The sequence below is a fragment of the Furipterus horrens genome, unplaced genomic scaffold (assembly GCF_987537825.1).
Source record: "Furipterus horrens unplaced genomic scaffold, mFurHor1.1.pri manual_scaffold_4, whole genome shotgun sequence".
NCBI classification, from domain to species: Eukaryota; Metazoa; Chordata; class Mammalia; order Chiroptera; family Furipteridae; genus Furipterus; species Furipterus horrens.
Window position 1 is genome coordinate 177,983,466 of NW_028327174.1, and position 19,292 is coordinate 178,002,757.

Genomic DNA, 19,292 nt, shown 5'->3' on the forward strand with positions numbered 1-19,292 from the left:
TTTTCTAGCCAAATAAAATACATTTTCTTCAAAATTGAAAGACATTACAAAAACCCTCAAACAGAATATCTTAATAAAAACAAAATTTGCAACTTGGACTATAACTACCCATTTCAGACTAAGGTATATTCAGCAGCAGAACCTGTTCCATATTTTTAAAAATATGAAGCTGATTAAAATAAAAAATATCTCAAACTAAACAATTTTAAAGGAAAACGTGCCTGGCTGGTGTGGCTCAATGGATTGAGCGCCGACCTGCGAACCGAAAGGTCGCTGGTTTGATTCCAGGTTGGGGCACATGCCTGGGTTGTAGGCCAGGTCCCCAGTTGGGGCAAGCAAGAGGCAACCAAGCGATGTATCTCGCACATCGATGTTTCTCTCCCTCTTTCTCCCTCTCTAAAAATAAATCTTACAAAAAAATAAAGGAAAACGTTAATTCTGTATCAAGCACGCACAAGGAAGGACACAGTATTCAGGAACCACAAATACATGGGAAGGAAAAGAAATCTGATGCTACCAGAGCATCAAGTGTAGGGTTCGGAGTGACAAATAAGCCTGCAAAGGTAAAAATGGGATCAGATTTTGAGGCTAAGGACAGTAAAATTAATTCTGTAGGCACAAGAGTAAAATGGTTGAAAACCGTCTTTGAGATGGATGATTCTGTGGATGAAAAGGGAAACCGAGAGTTCTAAGACTATAACCAGAGAGGCAGTAATATGGCTATTCCATCCATGCAAGAGAGGACACATCCAAGAACCAGGGTCAAATGTTGACAGAGACCAGAAAAGGAGGGGACATTTAGGAAAAATAAAAATTAGCTAAATTTGAAGTTTGCTTAAATGTATACATGTATGTTGAATTTTGAGAGTGGGGACTAGAGGAGTCAAGAGTTCTATCTACACTGGTGACTGGGGAGATGGAGATGATACAGCAGAGAAAGGAGGAGCAGAAATTCAGAAAACTCCACTTTTGACATGTTGAGCTTAACATGTCTGTGATATAACTCCAAGCAGAGGTGGCCAACAACTCAATGTACAAGTCTTATACTGGAGGGAAAAAGTCTGAGGTATTTAACAGAAGTTACCCACATGGCCACTCCTAGCTGCAAAAGAAGCTATGAAATCTAGTTTCTATTCTCTGTAGTCATGTGTCTAGCTAAGGACTGGGAATTTTACCATTAAGAAATAAAGAGCAAAAAAGGGAGGAAAAAAGCATGGATAGGATTCAAGTGGTGAATACAAGTTCTACAGGATAGTATTTTTGTTTAAACACTCAAATTTTATCATTGGCAAAAGTATTGTCAGCTATCTTCCTTTAACTGATAGGTTCACTTTGTTCATTTTTGAGAAAATATCTACCAAATACCCAAGCCTGAATAACCCTAGTTTGTCTGTTATTCATTCTTTCAAGTTAAAATTGTGTCCATCACAGGAAAAAACACACAAATTGAATAATCACACACATATTTTTTTAAGACAACCATTTTTTGGTATGCTGCTGAAATACTTAATGCATACTTACCATTTCATCACACAGAATATTAAAAATGTGTTTGCAAAAGCTGTGACTTAATAAAATTAGTAATTTTTCCTGCTTTATTAAAGACATTTGGAAGTGAAACTGACATGCTCTTTTTAAACTGTGAGCTCATGGTGATGAAGAATACAATGTCTACAGGTACTGTCTGGTGCCACTGCCTTAATTCATGCTAAGAGAGCAGCAGTTTTACCCACCACTGTTTTTGTACCATCAATGCAAATACCGAAACAATGAAAAGGCAAATAATGTTTTAATATAATTGTGAAAATAGCTCTGCTCTTGTAGACAGGGCATCACAGACACTTTGAGAACTGTTGTCTTAAATAAATGGCATAAGAATAAAAGCTAACTAACTAGAATAAACTGTCTCACAATAGCAACAATGACCTATTGCTTACAGGAAAGCCCAGTAAGCTTTCCTCACAAACCCAGCCTAATCTGTTCTATTCCTTTATCGTAAGAATCTCCCAAAGTGATACCTGTCCTTAAGAGTTTCAGATTCTGGATCTTTAATGGGGTCCTTATTTAAATCAGTCAGGAAATCTTTCTAGATACAATACATCCAATAAATCTCTTTTTACCAAGTAACCTTATATACTGTTCCAAATTATCTTTTCTTTTTAGCCTTAACAGACATTTCTGTTCAATTTAATTATACAGAGATATGGAGCTCAGATTTCTTCTAGAGTGAAAGTGTAAGTCAACTTCCTTTTGATTTCTGCTTCTGTAAGTACTCAGTTCTCTGGAGCTTAATTCTGTCCTCAGATTCCCACAAAGAAATCTATTTCTTAGTATATTTTTCTAAAATGTAACCATTCACATCTGTCTGAACTATTATTTACTATGTTTAATATAGCTCACTTTTTAAAAACAAGTATTTCTAAAAGAAACTTTCTATCACTATCACAAATGAAAAAGCATCCTTTTCTAATATACTTTGCAATGAATTCCCAACCACCCAACTATCAATTAATCAATCTCAACTTGCTAAAATCAATCAAAGCTCTCCATTCCCTCTGAAAAAATAAACTAATTTTCCAACATACTGGAAAATCTTCCCAATCAGTAGACTTCTCTAGCCAGCAGTGAACTTCTGATTTGCAAACAAAAGGCAAGACATAGCTGGATCTGTCCTCAGTACATATTAGAATTACCTCATTAGAATAATTACCACATAAACTAATAAACTATGAGTGCAAATATCAAGTTTTTGTAGAGACCACTCAACTACACTGAATTTTTAAAATGTCAACATTTGCAATAATGCCAAAAATTCTATCCTTTGATATAATAAAAGAATTGAAAGCAGGTACTTGAACAGATATTTGGAAACCAATCTTCATAATAACAGCATTATTCACAGCAGCCATAAAGTAGAAAGCACCTAACTGTCCACTGACAAATGGATAAACAAAATAAGGTATATACATACAGTGGAATTTTACTTAGCCTTAAAAAGAAATGAAAATATGGAAGCAACCAAGAGGTCCTTCAGTAGCTGAATAAACAGCAATACGCCCATACAATGAAATATTTAGCAATAAAAAGAAATGGGCTATCAAACCATGTAAAAATCAGGTGGAAGGGAGGGATGAATAGGCAGAGCATTTTTAGGACAGTGAAATTATACTGTTTGATACTATCATGGTGGATACACCAAAAGCATTCCAAGAGTGACCCCTAATGTAAACCATGGACACCAGGTGGTAAAGATGTATCCATGGAACAATGTACAACTCCAGTGTCTGGTGTGGTATGCTGACAGGAAGGCTGTACTGTACATCGGTGGGAGCAGGAGTATATGGGAACTCTTCTTGATTTGACTGAACCTAAATCTGTTCTAAAAAAAAAAAAAAAAGTCTATTTTAAAAAAGAATAAAATGCTGGGATGTACAACAACATGAATGAACCTTGAAGACATCAGGCTAAGTGCAACTAAGCCAGCCATAAAAAGACACACACGTATGGTTTTATTTATGTGAGGTACCTAGAATAGTTAATAGAGACAGAAGGTAGAACAGCAGTTCCCAGGAGTTAGGAAGAGGAAAGCACGTGGAGTTATTATTGTTCAATGACTAGAATCTCAGTTGGGAACATGAAAAATTCTGGAAATGGATGCTGGTGATGGCTGCACAAGAATGTACTGAATACCACAGAACTGTACTTAAAAGTGCTTAAAATAGTAAGCTCTATGTAATGTATACTTTACCAAAATAAAAATAAACAACATCCTTTGTAACTCTGTATTTCAACATAATATGAAAACACTTAGGTATCAGGTCAAAAATTAACTGGGTGGCGCATGAAGTGTGAAGCCCACTGACCTAACCCATTACTGGCTCCCCTAGCTTGAACCTGTGCTGCCCCCCACAGCTATCTGCTAAGCAGTCAGTGTACTTCCTTACGAAGTAAGAGGGCAGCCTGTAGTCCCTAAAAACAATTCACGGAGGAACCTGATGAAGACTAAGTTTGTTCTACTGCCAATATACTTTTGCCAACAATTTCACAATTTCACCATCTCAGTATCTTCATTGAGTTAACTCCTTTTTCACCTTCTGTATCTTGGCACAAATCAATTCATCAGGCAGCCTTCCCTAGAACTCTTCCCCCCTCATGAAGATCTGGACCGCTCCTTATTATATAATCTTGTATTAACCTAAACCCTTCTTTCATTAACTTTATCACACTTGGTCACTGATTCAAGAATCAGAAATAAATGTCTCTGTCATTGCACTGTATACTATCTATCTTCTTTACCACTAAATGCTTAGTACATAGTATATGTAGTATACTAAGTGCTTTGCACATATTGTATCCAATAATTTTGTCGAATATTGACAGTACACTCATTTACTCTTGGATAATTTACTTATATTTAATGATCTACTAAATTCCAAAATCTTAACCATTATTTTCATTTTGATGAATTTCTTATGAGCTCTCTTACCAAAAAACACCCACATACAATTCTATTCAAGAGTTTATGATTTTCTGAAACTTATCCACAGACTGAGTTAAAAATTTTGCTCTAGACCTGGCCAGGGGACTCAGTTGGTTGAAGCATCATCCCATACACCACAAGGTTGCAGGTTCAATCCCCAGTCAGGGCACATACCTAGGTTGCTGGTTCAATCCCTGGTTGGGGCACTTATAGGAGGCAATGTTTCTCTCTCTCCCCCTAAAATCAATAAACCTATCCTCGGGTGATGATTTTAAAAAAACGAAACAAAAAACTCTTGCTATAGTAAGAAAACTGCATGGGGTTGGGGGCGCCAACATCGTGCTTAAGAAATTATGTCCCTATTTCACTCCCTGGCCCCTCTAGACCCTCCCTAAATCAGTGACTTTCAGTCAGTGTGCTACAAGAATTTTTAAAATATGTAATACTTGACTATTTAGTGAGGGGCACTGACCTCTTTTCCCTTAGACTGTCAAATAAAAAAATGACAACAGCCAACACAATAGCCATCTGGTGTGAATGAATCAAAATTATACCTTTTTTTCCCCTCTCCTTGGTGTGGCTCAGTAGATTGAGTGAACCAAAAGGTCACTGATTGGATTCCCAGTCAGGGCACATGCCTGGGTTGCTGGCTGGATCCCCAGATGGGGGCGTGGGAGAGGCAATCAGTCGATGTCTCTCTCACAAATCAATGCTTCTCTCCCTCTTTTTCTCCCTCCCTTCCCCTGTCTCTAAAAATAAAGAAAATATTTTTTTTAATTATACTTTTTTGTCAGATCGGCAAAGAATAATTTTTTGTATCTTGCAGAATTTTAGTAATTACTTTATGTGTGCCATGAAATGAAAAAGTTTGAACACTGCTATCCTAAATTAATCTTCTAAAACAGTTTTGATCCAACCACAGGTCTTCAATGCCTAATGGATCAAGGCTAAAAGATAAATGAACTCCAGAGATAAGAAGTGATTTTCAGGATCAAGCCCAGTGAAAAGCAGAAACCAGATTTGACCCAGATTTGTCCCATGCTCTCCCTTACATAATTATACAGCTTTCTTGTATGCTATCTCCTCCAGGTAGTACAACCTCTCATCCCTTGCTCCATTTCTGCCTGCTACAATCATATTCATGCCCAAATATTTACTCTTCATTATAACTGTATAGTTCCAATGACACTTATGTTGGTTACATACGTAAATAAACTTTTCCTCCTGCCAATTTTTGAGCTATTGTTTCTCAGCTTCAAACCTTCCCCCTCCCCTCCCCCCTTTACAGCTGGCTTCTTGTTAGGCTCCACCAATAAAGGGATATAAAAAAATACTGAAAAACTATGGAGGAAGAAGGGACCTCTCTTTTCTGTTTGGTTCCTAGTCCTGTTTTTGCTTCCTTTTGCAGCCAGTGCAACCCAACAACCCAGCAGCAGGTCACTCTACAGCCATAGGTGAGTCTAGCTGGCAGTTTTTCTGACACAGAACCAGCATCATCATGCTCCTAGAAACACCAGCACCAGGCAGCCAGAACCTCCTTGGCAGCATTCTGGACCCCAGCCCCAGAGGCCCTTCTTCTGATCTCAGACATCACCACAAGCTGAGCACCACCCCCTTCCCAGAGGTCTGAGTTTTGGCTCCACACAGCCTTTCCCCTCTTCTCTGTTCTCCCAGCTCTAGAGAAAGTCACCACTTCCTGCAATTGTTACCTCTGTAATACTTTACTCTTCCTTTTCGTCTTTTCGGTTCTTCAATACCTACTCAGCAACTTTTGTATTAAGTTCTCTGTTAAAATCAATAGTGTGGTTTCTGTCTTCTGAATGGACCCTGACACTCTGACCAACTTTATGATTTTACTAATTTTAACAATTTTATGACATCACTTTGGAGAACAAGGGGCATACCTTAAGACATCTGATTATCTCTATTAGGAAACTTTGTTTATAGTAAGCAACCAAAAGAAGTATTTGGTGAATGAATGAAAAGCTCATCTGCCTGCAATAGGCTTATCATTTCTGAGCACAGCCTTTGAACCCAACTCATACAGCCTCAGATCCTCCAGGTAGTTTCTTCCTGTTGGTAAATTTAAGAAGTTTCTGACAGACTTCAAGATCCCTTCAGTGTTTGCTCATTTGAGAGAACTGCACTTTAAATGTTCTAGCTTTTATCTGCTTGTCAAATTTTATGAACTTGTTTATACATTTACCTGTTCTCACTTGAGGTAAACATTTTAAATAGTTTTGAGGCTTACACTTTTTTAACTCCATCTTCTGGTCTATAACCCTTTCTTTATTTTAGAAAATTATTTTTCTCCAATTATCACTCTTCCTTCAGGTTGTTACTGATATAGTTTCATTTGACCAGTTTCCTCATGTATAAATGAGAGCAGAACTACAAGACTTTTAAAATATTCTCTTGCTTTGAGATATGCAATCACATAGTGCCTCTCTCAAATAAACCACCCATCTCAACAAATTTTATTAAATTCATATTTATATCATATGATACTGACACTCGGTTAGCATAAAATATTCACTTTACAGATTAAAACAAAAGACAAAAAAAACTCTCAAGGCTTAAAGTGACTTTTTCAAGATCAAACTTCTGCTACTTTTAGTTCTAAATACTTCACAATGTAGAAAATTCCAGTTTAAGGCTAATTATTTTCTGATTATTTCAGGTTAAACAACTTTTCAAGTCTATATAGTGACAAAGAATCACAATACCTTTTATTTATCTCTTTTCTTCTGTGCTTGGTTATTTCTTTTAAGGCATATGGAAAATGACTCATAAAATGGTGTTTAAAATCAGTAAGATAATTCTTTCGAAGCCATGACTCCTATGAAAATAAGCGAAGATTATAAAACCTATTAGAAACAATTTAAAATAACCAATAAAACTTTAAGCAGAAATTTGACAACTTGTCAATATTCAACTATAAATGTCCTTATAATACACCTTCTGCTCATATGATATGATATGTAAATTTAAAAATCAGAATAAACCGTTAGAGCATCCAATTTTCACCCACAGATCTTTTTAGTGCTTAATAATTATTTTTACTTGCATTTTATCTACTGTTTAAGAGAAAAAGGCAGAATATAAAGACTGAATAAAACCATGAACTTGAACCACTAATGCAATATTTATAAAATATACAAGTTTCTACCTAGTATTCTATTTATACTATAACACTATTTCCCAGCAACTTCATTACTTCCCATTGAAAGTATTCAACACTTTCATATACCAATGTACTTCTCCTAAAATTCTTAAGCAGTATTTGTGAATGTTATCGTTCTCTCCTACTCAAAACACTGTCTTAATTCCAGATTACGGCACTCTTTATTTCCTCCTCTCCAGAGGACTAACCATTGCATTTTGCCAGACTGAGAAGAATTTCTTGGGGTGCTAAAACAGCTGGTAACCATACAGCTCCTTAGTACCCCTTTATGGATTCTTCTTTCTGACCTACAAATGTAGTCCCAACATATCCTCTTAAACTTCTAACAGGCACCTTAAATTTAACATGAATAAACTGAACCGCACCCCCACCCCCCTGCCAGCAGCCACACTGTCATTTGGACCATAACACAGGCATCATCCTTGCTCCTCTTTCCTTCACTACATACACCAGCAATTCTGCTGGCTTTACCAGAATCCAGATGCTTCACATCACTTCAACCACTACCTACTATTCTACTCCAAGCCACTTATCTCTTACCTAGATTATTACAACAGCTCTCCCTGCTTTTCCTCTTGTCCCACAAAAGTCAATTCTCTAGTAAGCAGCCAGGGTGACCTTATAAAACATAAATCAGTCTTCAAAATAATACAGAAAGGGAATAGGTGTGTAGGTAGAGCAGGACTCACCATCCATGAGATAGGTGGTCTGGAGTTTGGGTTCACAGTTTTGCTGAAGCTGAGTTCATCAGTGTTCTATTTGTAAACTCAACACATTAAAGTCAAATCAACATAATTCAGAAGATGCCACTCCTCTGCTCAATACCCTCCAATGTCTTCTCACCTCATTCAGGTAAAAATCCGAACTACTTACTATGGACCACAGGGTCCCACACGATCTGGTCACTGTCACTTCTACCACTCCCCCAGTATCTCACATGCACAGTCCTTCCTGCATTCCTCAAATATGTCAAACTTGTTCTCACTTCAGGGCCTTTGCACTTGCTGTTCTGTATGCTTAGAAGGTTCTTCCCACAGATATTCACAAGACTTACTTCTTCATTCAGTGGTATTCAAATGTCACGATAGCATTTCCTGACTTCCCATTTTAAATAACTCCCCCTCACTCTGTCCCAGCACATATTCTGTCCTGCTTTACTTTCATCTTTCTTCCTAGTACTGCCATTAATATTTGTTTACCATCTATCAATCCCATCAAAAGGTAAGTACTGTGAAGGCAAGCACCTCGTCAGGCATGTTTCTCTCTGTACTCCCAGAGCCTACACTGGCACCTAGTACAATGTAGTTAGGGCAGTGCTGTTCAGCAGACCTACCTGCAATGATGGAATTGTTCGATATCTGTGCTAATACAGTAGCCATTAGCCACATGTAACTACTGAACATCTGAAATGTGGTTAATGTGACTGAGGACTCAAATTTTAAACATCCATATTTACAGATACTCAATATTATCTTTAATAAATGATTGTACCTGACTGTTCTTCAAAAATTCTAATCCTCATGAGAAAAAGACAACAGCAATGACACATAGGGACAAAAAGTAGCAAGCATTACAATGCAAAACTAACTAAGACACAACAAATTTCTATAGTGTGTAATTATAATAGTGACTCTGAGGTTATTAGTACAGGACCCCAAAAACTGAAGTAAATTAAAAAGTTAATGCTAAATTGTATTTCATTTTTAAAACAAGCTACCCTTTAAGGATACACATAGTGTATCAGAAATTAGCAACCCCAGGAGCTGAGTACTCAAGCCACTGCAAATAAGATTTAATGTATCTTGAGCTTTCTTTTCAACACAAAGATCAAAGATTTCAAATTTCTAGAAAGGTTTAAAAAAAATACTACCTGGATAAAAATGCAACTCCTCAACTGTCCAGCGAATACTAACAAACTAAATGCATTTAGCAAAACCTACAAGTAGGGAGTCAGTGATTCTAAGATTTTACCTTGAATGAGGATTCCAATTTATCAACAAAAAAACTTACATTTTCTGAGAAAAAAAGTGCTACAATTCAGCCTGTGGTACACGACTTCAGTTCAAGGCCAAGGAATGTTATTCATTCTTCCTAAAGTTTGAGCTGTTACAAATGACCCAATATCTTAACTACTAAACTGTAACTGAAGGTAATGAGAGGGGAACTAACAGTAAGAATGATAACGAAAAATTAACTAAAATGCATTCTCATGCCCCTTGTACAAGTAGCATACATATTTATCCTTTGTCTCTAAGATAATAGATTTAATTATTAACAATTCAACATGATAGTTTGCCATACCAGTGGTTGTTTTTAAATATCATTCCTTTTTAAATTAATCCCCCCTCACTTTATTTCAATTTTATACATACAGTATTCCAACTTAGTATTCTACATAGCCTCCAATAGTCTATGCAAGTCTTCTGAACTTATCATCCTATGTTAATGAATTGCTAATAAATACAGTCATGTTATAATAGCACAGGAGAGTCGAAAGTATACTTCAAATATCCATAAAATTAAGGTAGTGTTCAGATTCTCAGTGTCATCTGAATGCTAGCACAATTAATGAATTTGCATTTGGTCCTACCATTCTATCTAACTACAAATACTATTTATTACTAAAGCAATAACAAAAATTCAACAATACTCATGGGCACCCAAACACCAAAATGCTTGGAATTTTTATCTCAGCTTTCTAAAAATGAAGGAAAGACTAGGTCCACGTTGACTATCAGGAACTTTTCATTTTATGATGAAAAAATATCCGTTCAAGACTGCAAATCATATATACTTTTCTAAGAAGCTGTTTGCACTATTACTGTCACTAGCCTACGTCACAGATTAACTGCCATAAAGGAGAGCAAGGTTTGCTTTTGTAAAATCATAACTATACCCCTAACCATGATCTATTTCTTGCCAACATATGTTAAGAATTATATATTATATGACAGGCTCCAAAATATAATTGAAATGCCATCCTATTTGAAAAAGCAAGTCTTCAAACATCCCTACAGATGGGTAAATTTGTTAATGGCAATAGAGCAAGCTCTTAAACACACACCATACTATAATTACATAATGTTTATTAAGATTATCAAATACTATTTTAAATTTATCTCTAGTCTTATTTTATGTGGCTTACTAACTCACTGTAAACTACAGCTTGAAACAAAAATAAAACAAAAAAACTGCCTTGTCAGTTCTGTACATAGTCAACTTCAAGGTTTCACACCTACTCAAGTCCTTGCAGTAATTCTATAAACCAAATGGTACAAGCTTTAAAGTATTGTTCCTGCAGCTGCCCTCTTTAAGTATGCTATCATATTAATTTATCACCAATTAATCTTAGAGATAGTTCTTCCTTACTTACACCATGCACTATATTGTATTCACCGTAAAATCACTGTTAAGGAGCTACCAATGTTCAATTCTTCCCCAAACAATACGCTTAAACTTTACTCAGTAAGAAACAGGTCTTCACTATTAACTTTCTAGTAAGAAACTGTTACCTGACTTGGAATTCACTTAACGTCACTCACACTGTATCTACAACTATAGCTTACCTATAGTAAAGGTAACTTTTAGAAATGTTTTCTGATCTTACATCCTTTATCAAAATAAAAGAGCATACACTCAGCAATATTGTGTGTGGCTTCTCTAAAATGTAGTAGTTTAAAAACTCAGGGCTGGTTATGAGATCTTCAGTTTGGTCCATTTCTACTAAACTTGGCAATGTGGTACAAACCAGAAGAGACTACATTACAAGCAATTTTTTAAATCCTAGAAGACGCCTACAGATACTATAATGTTCCTACATAATCTGCGACAAACAAATTGTAACCCTACTGTAATAGCTAATGAAAATAAGCACATTAAAAGTTATGCACTTCAGTTTAAAAAATTTTTAATATTCAGTTAATAATCTCACAAAATTATTTTAATTTGTAGTTTTGGGCAAAAGTAAGAAACAAACTTAAGAGTTAAACCCTGCGAATTTTTTGGAAACTACATAACCAATTAGTAGTAATATGCTGATGTCTAATCTGCCCATTCATAATAAAAGGCATTACTAAGAAAATAAAGAACCCATTAGTTCTCACCAATTTATAGTTTTCATCATGTTGTTTAGAGAGTTTCCACAGAAGGGAAATAACATTAAGAACTTGCTGCATAACCTGCAGTGGTTCTCGTTCTACACCATTTCCAAAAGAAGCAGCTAGTTGTGGAGGCACAGCTTCAATCCAGCACTCAATCAGCAATGGAATTATTATCTCTATAAATCCTTTTAAGCTTTCAGTAGATGACAAGTCTTCATCCACACTGCCTAGTCCTCCAGTCAGGTATCTAACGGAGAAGGGTAAGAATGAAAAAAAATTTAATGATTAAAAAATATTACTCCTTGTTTAATATACATCTTAAATATAAAGTACCAGTAAAATGAGGAACCATAAATTGATAATTACATTGATCAAAACTAGTTAAGAAAAATAAAATTCTAAGAAGTTAAAGCCAAGAGTCTATCAAGTTTTACTTCTCATTAGGCTTTGCCAGAAACGAATAAGTTAATATACTTTCAAATGACTCCTCCCATCAATAAATAAAACCAAATCATGAGTAACTGCATGAAAACTATGAAAGACAACTGTATGTCTTCCCACCATTAGCCGTCAATGGTTGGCAGTTATAATTCAATACAGGAAAACTGAGTGTGGACATAACTGAAATCCTTCTTACCGTAGCCTGAACTGTGAACTGACATTTGGCTGTGAACCCCCATTTTCATAAACCTGGATGTGTTGCTGGTCGTTGGCATGTTCCTTCCAGTTGATAAAAATGGAGTTGCTAGTGGCATGGGGATTTTCTTTTTGTTCCTGAAGTCCTTCACTTTCTCTCAACCTACTGGATCCATCTGCCAAGGCCTGAAGGAATTTACTGAGTCTCACTAAGACTTTCAGCCTCCACTGCTGAGAAGTGAGTCTCCGATTAGGGTTTACAGAAAGTATCCAGGACTGGGATCTGTCTCTATTTACCAATCCTTTGGACAGCTGCTGATGAGAAATAAGTTCTACAAAATTCTTAAGCAATATACTGCTACGGCCAGTAATTAGAGTTGGGTACTCTTCCAGCAGAATGTCCAAAACTTTTAGAGAGTCCTCCTGAATTCCTTCAGTAATGTGAGTCATGGCACTAGAGAGATGGGCACTTACCAAAGGAAAAAATGGAGAAATTTGTTCAGCTCGTATTTTGGGGGCCAGGAATTGAAGAAGTTGAACTGCTGCTAATCGTACATTAGCATCTTTATCTGTAAACACAGCAGTAACTTCACTTAATATGTTTGAAAGGTGTGCATCAATTATAAATGGGTATTGAGACAAAAGGTCTTTAAGTCCAAGAAGAGCACTCTGTTTAACCCCAGCATTGTAGTGATGCATCTGTGATAGCAAATCCTATAAATAATAATAAAAACACAGGTTTTAGTTATACACATATACAAGTACACATGCATTATATCATTTTCAAATGAACATGCTAACTAAAACTATACCAATAAACTGACACTTCTTGGGAAAACTGCTTCAATATTTCTAAATGTCACTTAGCTTTTATTAAGATTAGAAACATAGTTTTATCTTTAAAATAGTTTTAAGTTAATAAAAATACTACATAATTTTCAGTTAGAATTTTTTGAAAATAAGATTTGGGGTGGTGAACACACACAATACAGTGTACAGATGATGTGTTGTGGAATTGTGAACCTGAAACCTATAAAATTTTGTTAACCATTGTCGTCCTAATAAATTCAATAAAAAGGAAAAAAATAACATGCATGTAGGCTTAGGCACACTATCATTTAAAGTGACAACAATCATCACCACTATTTAAAGACCTACTGTGTATTAAACATATGCTAAATGCATTTCTGTACTTTCAATTCAACAGGGCTGTTCTATTTTAAATGGTTTTTCAGGGTGTATATTTATTTTATACAGAGTATAACATCTGACAATTTTCTCTATGGAATAATTTACATAATCTGTGAAAAAATCATGACTTTGAATACCTTTTTGATATTATTTAATCTTTTGAGCTTAAAAGCAAAACTAGAAAATGTATATCCTCACAAAGACTTGTTCACCAATATTCCTAACAAACAGTCAAATGTCCATCAACCATTAAGTAATAAAATGGGAAATAACTATGCACTGGAATACTATTCAACAACACAAAGGTATTACGTACTGCTCTGATACATGCTATAACGTGGATGATCCTCAAGAATATGCTAAGCGAAAGACCACTAGCAAAAGACCTGGTAGTGTATGACTCCATTGCTATAAAATGTCCGAAGGAGCAAATCTATGCAAATACAAAGTATATTAGTGGCTGCCTAGAGCTGGGGGGTAAGGAACAGGAGTGTCTTCTATTAGGTATAGCATTTCTTTCTAAAGTGATATTAGATTACGGTGCTAGTATTACCATAAATATTTTTAAAATCACTAAATTGTACACTTTGGGTGAATCTCATGCATACATTACATTTCAATAAAGCTGTTAAATTTTTAAGCAAAACTATTGCTCAAACTTTGATTAACTTCACACATTTACTATGAACCTATAAGCTACGTGCTATATAAGAGTTCAAAAACGAGCAAGACAGGATCTTATCTCAGTGTGCTATAAAAACAGCTTGAAAACAGAAATATCAAGAATTTGACACATTAAACACATCAAAAAGTTAAACACCATATATTTCTCGATGATATATTAAATCATCAACTAAGTATACAAGGGAGAAATCAGAGCGGATTTAGCCAAGCAAATCTTTCTGGAGGAAGTGGAAATGCTGCAATGGCAGTATCAGACCTGGGGAAAAGATGAACTCCAAACCTCAGCCATCAATAAACCCTAAGAATTAAAATTTTTTTCACAAAAACATAATATCCTAAGTGATTTTTCAAAAAAATCTAATTTTATCAAAACAACATTTATCATTTACCTTTATGTTAAGTTTTCTATTGTTTGTTGGAAGTGTTACATCGTCTTTGAGTTGCTCCGGCAAATGTATAGTTCTCGTTTTAAAGTTTGTAACAGTAGCATTTTCTAACTTGGGCTTCTTTTTACCAACTTTTAGTTTTACTTTTTGAAAATCATCTTGGCGTTTTCTTTTTTTGGTCATTCTTGAGCGCTATAATGAAAAGATTTAATTTAAAAACAATGGATGAAGAGAAAAAAATTACTTAAAAATAAAAAAGGCATTTTCAACAATTACATTACCATTTATTCCAAAGATACTCAAGAATCAAGGTTGGCAACAGTGACTACACCGAAGAATCAAAATATTAAATGGAAAATACCTTTACGAAGTACAAAAAAAAATTTAGCCAGATTTGTAAAAAGGAGCCATTAACAATAAGGCAACAGGCTTTCCACTGATTTGTCAAGGATTTTACCCATAGAACCTTTTATTAAGCAATGTGGTAAATGGCAACCATCAGAAATTTTGAGGGGGCGTAGGGGGTGAGGGCTGAGAGGATGGGTTGGAAAGCAGCACATAATTGCTAGAGAGACCCCTCCTTTCTAGCAAAACAAAGCCAAGTCTGGAAACCAATGTTATTATTTAATGAAGCCTGTAATAAGTTGAACGCTTGAAATATGGGTAATATACAGACATGCAGCAAGGAGAGTTAATGAGCATTCCATGAGCAAGGAAAGCGGCAGAGATCAGGAGTAGGGGATAAGCATGCTATAGGCAAAACTGAAGATACCAGCATTTTGAACACTAAGATATGAACAGGAAATAGTATCCAAAAAATAGAGTGAAAAGCAGTAAAAAGGTAAGAAAGTGTAACAGGTACAAGGAAGAAGTTTGGGCCACCATTATAAGTCACTCGGGGACAACCACGTCACCTGCATGTCCCCCTCTTCACCACATTCGTTCACCTTATGTCCCAATCTTACCACTTACGCACAAAACCTTTGATCTGTGCCTCCCACCCACTCCCCCGCCACTCCTTAAGTTCTTTATTTCTACGCTAGACTGTAGTTTTCCCACAAGTATTCTTGCCTTGTTTGCTAGAGACACCAGAGTGTCATTTCTAAACCCCATTTCAGGGGATCCTTTACTCCCTTTACAGCGAACTCCTTCACTGCACATACCACGTCCTTCCTAACTTCCTTTCCAGTTTTATCTTCCTACAAGCTAACTTCTATCTAAAAGATTCTCCTATACCTAGAACCAGCTCAGTTCTTCTTGAAGCCTTTCCACACGCTGCAAAATTAATGAATTCTACCTACCACTACATACCCCACTGGAATAGTCCCTCTGAAATACAATAAAACTCCTTGTGGTCTATCATATTTATCCTATGCCCAGCGATTTTTCTTTTTAAGTAAACGCTACACATGGAAGTCCAAAAATTTTGAGTAAAATGAAGGCGTGCATTATTGTGAGAGTAATAAAAAGGCTGGTGCAAGTCCAGCAGCTCCCATTCCAGGAATCCAGACACCATTCACCAAGACCCATGGACCAGGATTTGGGGACACAGGTTAACAGCAGATTTTAGAGATAGGCAGATTAGGTTCTTATCAAGACTGCCACCATCTGGCTGTAGTTACCCACTGAGGCTGTAGTGCCTCAGTTTTTATCTACAAAATAGGGATAACAACAATTACATCATCATACAGTTATTAGGTAGAATGAATTAGAAGCCAATGAATTCATTATCTATAAAACACTCAGAACTGTCCCTGGCACAGTGATGAACACATAAGCTGTAAGCAGAAATATGTATATTTTCTTTAATTCTCAGGATTCAATTCTCACTAGACCGTGTGAGAGAAGGTGGAACTAAACCCATTTTTAAAATGCGGCCAGAAAGGTCAGTCCTTTATTAAGAAGTTGAAGAGGGATTCATACACAAAACAGCTCTGCATAATCAGTTTTATGCTATATATACTGGAATTAAGGTGAAAACTGAGTAGCAAAACAGGTTATTTCACTTATCCCATTCCCAAGTGTTCATCCCACCCACGCCTCTGGCTATTCCGGGCTAAAAAAATGGGTAAGTACGTAAAACCTAAAAAAAAAAAGTCCCTGATACTGTACTGGCCTTTTTTAATACAAAGAAAAAACAATGCTTTTTCTTAGTTAAGCGAGCACACTTTGTAATCTTTCCCTAAAATTTTATTAACTAAGATGAAATAAGTGGTACAAGACATTCCGAAAATTGGACTGAATCAAGTCCCCCGCCCTCTGTGCTACCTTTAACCACTAACTACCTGGGCCCCATCCAACAGTGTGCTGTCACGTTTATGCCACATTATCCATCCCCTGTAGTTGTCACACTAATGTCTTCCCTCCGTAAAAGGGCTGATCGCCCTTCCTTGACTTTAAGACTGGTAAATTATTTCTGTGATATACGCGGAACATTCTACTAGCAATTTCTTTTTAAAAGAAAAAACTTCGTAACACGGCAATTCAAGTAACAGTCTAAGCAACGTTCACATTAACGGCCACCGAATAGAAGGTAGGCGCTCCAGCCTCAGGGGCTGAGCTCTCCCATCCCTGGAGCACCGACGTAAGGGAACCCGAAAAGTTTTAAAACTGAACGTCACACATTCCAACTGCAGGTCTTCTAACTGCAACAAAAGGGAGATGCTGGCCTATCAGGATCCCCTCCAAACGGGATTCGAGCTAATGTGTCTACCTCATTACCCTAGTTTCCGAATTATCCCCCCCCCCCCGCAAATACCAAGGAGAAAGCACACTGCACTCGGCCTTCGAAATTTTCCTCCACAACCCCTTTTACAAGGCTCACGAGTTCCCCCAAACTTGACTGAGGGGTCCGATCGGAGACACCAAACTTCCCTCATCGCAAATGCCCTACAGGGAGAACTCGACAGAACCGGGGCCCGCTTCCGCTCGGCACACCTGGACGGCCAGAGGGCCGATTAGGACACGACTGCTCACCCCCACGCCAAGTCTTCGGTCCCGCATCCCAGAAGTTTAGACCCCACGGGTTTTAATAAACTAGAAACTATCGTTTCTTCTACTCCGGTGGACCGCAGTCAGGACCACAGTGGGGGAGGTGGGGCCCCATCAGTGCACACCGGCCTGAAAGTCTCCCTGACCGAAACCGCGGGAACCCGCCCAGGTCACCTGAGGCGCTTCAAATGCCCGCAGGCGCCCGCCTCCGCACTGCTCGGCTCTGCACCCGGGCCAAGCTCCATATAGGAGCCAGAGCCAGGCCCCCGGGGTGCGCAGACCAGCCCCAGCCGGCCCAGCCCGCCTGGGCCGCGGACAGGGGGGCAACGGCCCCACGCGCCGTCCCGCGCCCCAGGAGGGCCTGGTCTGATGGGCGCCGGTCACTCACCTGAGGGTCCGGCCGGGACCGGGGGACAGAAGCAGAGAGGAAGAGCGTCTGAGCAGAAGCCCTCGGAGCGACGGCGTGCGCCGCTGGCCTCAGCCTCCAGCTCCCGGAGCGTGTTTTCAAATCCCCTAGTCCTCACGCGGCCGCGTCTCCTTCCGCCGCCCGGAAATCAGGGCCCCTCCCACGCCGCGCTGTGCACACGTGACCACGACCGGCAGCCGCGCGCAGCCCGGGAGGCGGGAGCGGGAGCGGTAGGCCCCGCCCTCGGGAGGAGGGGGCCCGCGCCGGAAGCCCGCTTCGCTCCGGGAAGCGGAGTAAGGAGAGCGCAGGGCTGGAGGACGCGGCTGGGTCCTCGGTCCAGCTCGGAACTTCTCGGACCTGCTGGGGGCGGTTGAGCAGGTTCCAGCCGATTGACGGCGTGCCTTTTCTCCCTGCGCTGGACCACGGGTCCTCAGACCTAACGTCCCATTTGAAGAATATATGTTGAATTAAGAAAGAAAAGTTTGGGGCTGCAAGAGCAATGCAGTAGAATCCCTGGGGACATTAACCTGGATGGAGCAATTAAGAATTACTTGACAGAGGACAAAACACACCTAGTGGCTGGAGTCTTAGTCAAGGACTTTCCCTAGTTTTTCAGTTTCACAGCAGATTCCTGCTACTGAAATTAAGTGGGCCCAGGAAAATTAAGGGAGGGATTAAAATGCCTAGGAAGAGGATGAGAAAGCAAGGAGAACGGGCCTTTGAAATACACACTGGCCAAAGATTGGTAGGTGTTGTGGAGGAAATAGCCCCTGATGTGGATTTTGGACCTTGATTCAAATTTGCCTTCATAGCATAGAGGATGTACTACTTAGTCGGTATGAGCCTCAGTTCACCTAGTAGGGATTCAGAGCAGTGATGTCTGAGGTAAAGGGAGACCCAAGCACTGGGTGGAAGACCGTACCTATTATATGATCAGAGATAAAAAAGCAGACCAAAATGCTTACCTCTCTCTTTACTGGCAACACAGCTATACAATCATAATCTGCTCGAATCCACCATACACATAAACATTTGAGAGTCATCCTATTATATGGGCATTAGATGGTATTAAAAATTATGACCCTGGATTGTAAGATGAAAGGTTTATTGCAATCCGGACATGTCCCCCGAATTCCAGACATGTATCTAACAGCGTATTCTATATTTCCTTTGGATATCACTACATGTCTGGAGGTCAACATGTCCAAAATGGAACTCCCGATTTTCCCCCTGA

At 38.2% G+C, this 19,292-nt stretch overlaps 1 protein-coding gene across 1 annotated transcript in view; it reads right to left on the minus strand.

Moving 5' to 3' along the window:
• TEX10 (testis expressed 10) overlaps positions 1-18,194 on the minus strand; it is a 41,249-nt gene extending 23,055 nt beyond the window's left edge. Inside the window, exons 1-5 of the mRNA XM_090274493.1 lie at positions 18,041-18,194; positions 14,665-14,853; positions 12,402-13,114; positions 11,768-12,011; positions 7,207-7,319 (exon numbers count right to left, since the gene is read on the minus strand). Of these exons, the coding sequence (XP_090130619.1) occupies positions 7,207-7,319; positions 11,768-12,011; positions 12,402-13,114; positions 14,665-14,844 (1,250 nt within the window). The 5' untranslated portion in view covers positions 14,845-14,853; positions 18,041-18,194. The remainder of the gene's footprint in view (positions 1-7,206; positions 7,320-11,767; positions 12,012-12,401; positions 13,115-14,664; positions 14,854-18,040) is intronic.
• Between the last annotated feature and the right edge of the window lie 1,098 nt (positions 18,195-19,292).